At 39.7% G+C, this 5,080-nt stretch overlaps 1 protein-coding gene across 1 annotated transcript; it reads left to right on the forward strand.

Annotated features, from left to right (window-relative positions):
• Positions 1 to 3,546: 3,546 nt before the first annotated feature.
• JR316_0005139 (uncharacterized protein) lies at positions 3,547 to 4,080 on the forward strand (the record flags this gene model as incomplete). The annotated part of the gene is made up of 1 exon (XM_047890903.1): positions 3,547 to 4,080. One exon carries the CDS (start codon positions 3,547 to 3,549, stop codon positions 4,078 to 4,080), a length of 534 nt encoding a protein of 177 aa, XP_047750664.1.
• Between the last annotated feature and the right edge of the window lie 1,000 nt (positions 4,081 to 5,080).

Raw genomic sequence — 5,080 nt, forward strand, 5'->3', positions numbered from 1 at the left:
ATGCTTGCTTTAAAGGCTATGTTGACTTTGCCTCATGCAAACATGAAGCATACAAAAAAGCGGAAAAAGAGGACCCAAATGGTAAGCTTCAACACAACTGAATAGAAAGTTTGACCTCACCGAGTTCTAGGTAATCACATCAACTGCATTGGCATGTCTGGGAGAGTATAGTCATGCCAATAATCTGTCGAAGAGATTGATAGCACTTTATATGTATGCTACAGGCGCACAACATCAAGCCATGACTGTGCTGTCAACTCTTGGAATATGCAAAAGCTATGACAATTTAATATCAAAAAATTGTAAATGGATACGAGCCCGTAAACACAAACAGTTATCACAGAATAATAATACTGAATTAATGCCTGCTACTACCAATGCACAACCACAAAGCAAGGCACCACCAACCGGCACACTCTACCAACTTTTAAAATGTATGCGCAAAGAAATATGTCAAATTGCAGCTACTGGACTCTTTTAGTCTGTTTACAATAATGTGAATGTTGATATGCAGAATGCTGAAGATATTATCGGCCGGCATAGTAAGCATACATGTTAAATTGTCCAGGACCAACAGTACTCATAATAAAGGTTAGACACATAAAAAAATGAAATCTGCGCAACCGTGATTCCTCTGTTTGATGCTAAAGAAGAAGATTTAAAAGTCTCCGTTCTTTGAGAAGCATTTTTAAACGCACCTACACTATCCATCACGGATGTGGTGCACTCAAAATGCAAGTGCCAGATGTTCAAGTTATGTCTTGAATTTACAATTCTCTGAATTATTGTGAAACAGGGCAGAGCAGGGTTTGAGTGCTTCAAGGTTGACCTTGAGAAAGCTCAGCCTGTAACCCCACTAAAAATCAAAACCCACCAGTCTACACTCTATCTGTTACCTGCTTGGCCTATTGATGAGTCTTCAATCACTGGAAATGCAGAGGTTGTTGAGGCAATCTATAACAAGCTTCAACTGGAAAATGTACCTAAAGCAGAGGAACGAGTCCAATTTTTGGCAGGAGATCAATTATTGATTGCATGCCTGCAAGCGCTGGAAGGTCTTAGAGCTGGATACAAAGTGGCAGACAGTCACTATTTTTGGGGGCATGGGTTCCAGGATTATTTCACGCAAAAATTGCAGATGCAGTTGGAATTCTGCTCACCCATTTTAAAAAATCCAACACAGCTATACAAGACCCAAATTTTCTGTGGTTCCACAATACTTGCCTCAACCGCCTACCCATTACAGTGGGCAAAAAAACCGTTTGAGTGTTGGTCACGTATGAAAAGATTAATTTATAACTTTGAAATTAAAAATGTTAAAAATATGAGATTATTCACAGATATACTATATGGTGTTAGCTAAAGGATGACATACTGATCATGTGATTTGTCCAAGAATTGACCAAACAGCAGCATACACAATTTGCTAAGTCATTCGAACAGTTTTTTTGCTAGTAATTTAAATGCTATAAACTATGTATTATCACATAACTTTGTTGATATACCAAACAACTATCAATAAAATCATGTGACTACATGTTGAATAGGTATATAATAGCTACAACCAACCTCTTTATCCCCCCAATCAAGCATGAAACCCCTCTCTAAAGCAACCATTGCTACTATTGTTTCTCTTCTTACTTCTGGTCACTCATATGCCTCTATCAAGGCCCAGACTGGAGCTAGTGCTGGTTCTATCACCAAGATTTGCCAAGACTACTGTCCTGAGGCAGTGGTTTCCCATGGAGGATGCCCAAAGAAGCTGACTGGTGCCAATATCACCTATACCAAGCGTGGAATTCGAACTAGACAAATCAAGAATGCTGTGCAAGCTGCCAAGTCTCTGGCTACTATTAATGGCCAGAATATCAGTCCTCAAACAGTTATAAATGCACTCAAATCAACTGGCATAGTTTGCAGAAAAGCACTTGGAGTGGACTGTGGATGACTGGGCAAGGGTCTAGTGGTCAGATGAGACCAAAATCAACAGATTGGGTTCAGATGGCAGAGATCAGGTGTGGATAGACAAGGAAAACAGACAGGACCCCAGGAGGATCAAGCAAACTGTGAAGTTTGGAGGAAGAAACTTGATGATGTGGGGTTGTATGGGATGGGAAGGAATTGGATTTGCCACTAGAATTGATGGAAAGATGGATGCTCAGTTATACATTGAGATCCTAGGTAATGAGCTCCTAAAATCCTTAGAGTGGTATGGTCAACAGGTAGAAGATATCCACTTTCAGCAAGACAATGACCCAAAGCACACCTCAAAATTGGCCAAGAAATGGTTTGAAGAGCAGAATTTTAGGGTCCGCATATGGCCTGCACAATCTCCAGATCTCAACCCCATTAAACATCTATGGGAATACCTCAAAAGAAGACTTAATGAACATGAAGTCCTACCAAAGGGTATCCATGAACTTTGGGAGAGGGTTGAGAAGGAATAGAATGGAATACCCAAAGAAGTGGTGCAGAATTTGATTGCTAGCATGCCTAGAAGGTGTGCAGCAGTGATTAAGGCCAAGGGTGGACATACAAAGTACTAGTAGATATGATTTATTGATACTCAAGTGTTTAGCAAAAAAATTGTTCGAATGACTTAGCAAACTGTATATGCTCCTGTTTGGTCAATTCTTGGAAAAATCACATAATCAGTGTGCCATCCTTTAGCTAATACCCTCTAGTATACCTGTGAATAATCTCATATTTTTAACATTTTTAATTTCAAAGTTATAAATTAATCTTTTCATACGTAACCAATACTCGAACGGTTTTTTTGCCCACTGTATGCTCACGTCACTGCCTACATTCCGAAAATGCCGTAATTTGATTTTTGTGTTGCTTTATGCACATGTACTTCATTGCTTGCTGCTTGTTTCAAAATGCCAAAGCCTAGAGGAATATCTTGCCAAGTATGGACAGTGGAAACAGTTAAAAACTCACACAAAAATGATATTTGAGCAGTTTTTAAGCTCATTGCGTATAGACAAGATGAGAAGCTCAGAGAGTTCAGACATGGTACTAGAGAACACTATTTTATTCATGCGCAACACATTGATTTCACGTGAGTTCACAGATGCAATTAAAGCTGGAAATTCAGGCCAAGTAATTCTGGTTCTAAAAATATGGACATTGAGTTATTGAGGGAGCAGTCATACCAAATACGCATACAAAATGCTGCATCTTATCCACTCACTCAAAAAGGTGTGGCCAAAGCCAATTTGCAACATTGTCTTGAAAAATTGGTTGCTAAATATAACCAGGAGCAACAATGGTTTTATTGAGGTTAATCTTGCCCAAGAACATCTAAACTACTAGATCAAGGTAAGCAGCGGCATTACAATAATGTTATCTGTGTTACTCACAGCATTTTTGCAGACCGCATATAAGACCCATGGCTCCAATGCTTTATAGGAATGGATAGACACGCTTGCACCAACAATTGAGGTCTTGAGAGGAATTACACAGAATTTTAATGATGTGATTGGAGCAAATCAGGGTTCAAGACATGCACCTCCAGACCTAACAAATAATATCTCATGTTTAATGGAAAGCCTTGAAGAACACCGGGTCTACCATTACACAAAGGGTCGTACTCTAGGTCAAAATACAGGTGGTACTATCAAGGATATTATTGCTGAGGGGATGCATATCCTTACAAAAGGAAAGAAAATACCACTCACAGACTATAACAAAGCCTTTCAAAAGCTCCAAAAGCAACAACAACTGTGGTCTATGGCTGATCAAGCACTTCAACTATTCCCATCTACCCCACCTGATACAAAGCCTAATGTCAGAGTGCTTTCAACAACTCCATTCCACCCTCTCACACCCATTCAACCTATTTCCAGTGCCCAGGAGTGCATATGCAAAGAGGAGACTATGGTGGATACACGTGGAGAACCTGAAGAGGAAGAAAAAACCAAATTTGAGAGGCTGTTAGATGAAGTAGAGCAAGGAGAGAAAAACTTAACTTTACCTCACATTTTTGAGGAAGATGTTTCTTTTGATATGAATGAGGTCTTTGTTGATGAAGGAAAAGATGAGGAGGAATTGAGCAAGAGTGAATACAACGACTAGTAGGTACATAATTGTGTTGAAGGAGGGGCAAGATAACATTGGTTTTACTATAACAACCATAGCGGTAGATCACGTTAATTCCACTAAGTCCGCTGTCACAAAAGTGTGACCCTGCCAAATAGTGTTCGTTTAGCCCAGCCGTTTCTGACAAAACTTTTCAGACTTTGAAAATGAGATTAGTCAGAAACGGTAATCTTGGCTCCAGATGTTCAGGAGAGCTCTGGCGGAGAATAAAAGCAAAGTCAAAAATTCTGACAAAAACTGTTGCAAATTGCTCTCCATAACATCTGGTGCAATTGCGTCAGTAGAGATGCGGACAGCCCCTTTTGTCACATCAGTCACATTCTCACCTCCCTTTTTATTGCTCAATCAATGCTCCTCATACTTCCCGTTCTCCTTGTTAATATACAATTTACTCACCAATAATCACTCTTAGACTTACTGGATGACAATAAATACAATATTATTTGATTTCACTGCAATCTAATTAAGCTAGCCTTATTTTGACGTCTTGTTGCATCCGCTCCTAACTGACAATTATTCAAGGAGTGTGCAATGTGAACTCGCAGAGTAAGTACCCCGCTTGGTAATGCTGCAATATCAAATCTTTGCTTTCTGCCCTAATTCTACTGTCCCATTCAGCCTAAGTATATTAGATCTTCACACATAACACTTGAGGTTGCCTGTACATGGGCTAGAGCCATAGAAGTCTTCCAGCAGAAATTTTATGACATTTTCAGTGGCAACTGGGCACTTTGCATACTTGAGATTATAGATATTGTAAGATATAATATTTAAGCAAAGAGAACTGTTGTCCTTCAACAAAAAATCCTGGCTTAGACGGTGTCAAGTCGATGCATGAGCACAGCGTGATATGTCTGCATCTTTACTGATGCAATTAGACCAGACGTTATAGGGCACATCTCCCCAATCAAATTTTGCAGAATTTTTGACTCCAACTTTGATCTCCGCCTATTAGTCCCGGGCCTCTTGCAGGAGG

This window comes from Psilocybe cubensis, chromosome 4 (assembly GCF_017499595.1).
Source record: "Psilocybe cubensis strain MGC-MH-2018 chromosome 4, whole genome shotgun sequence".
In the NCBI taxonomy this organism is placed as follows: Eukaryota; Fungi; Basidiomycota; class Agaricomycetes; order Agaricales; family Agrocybaceae; genus Psilocybe; species Psilocybe cubensis.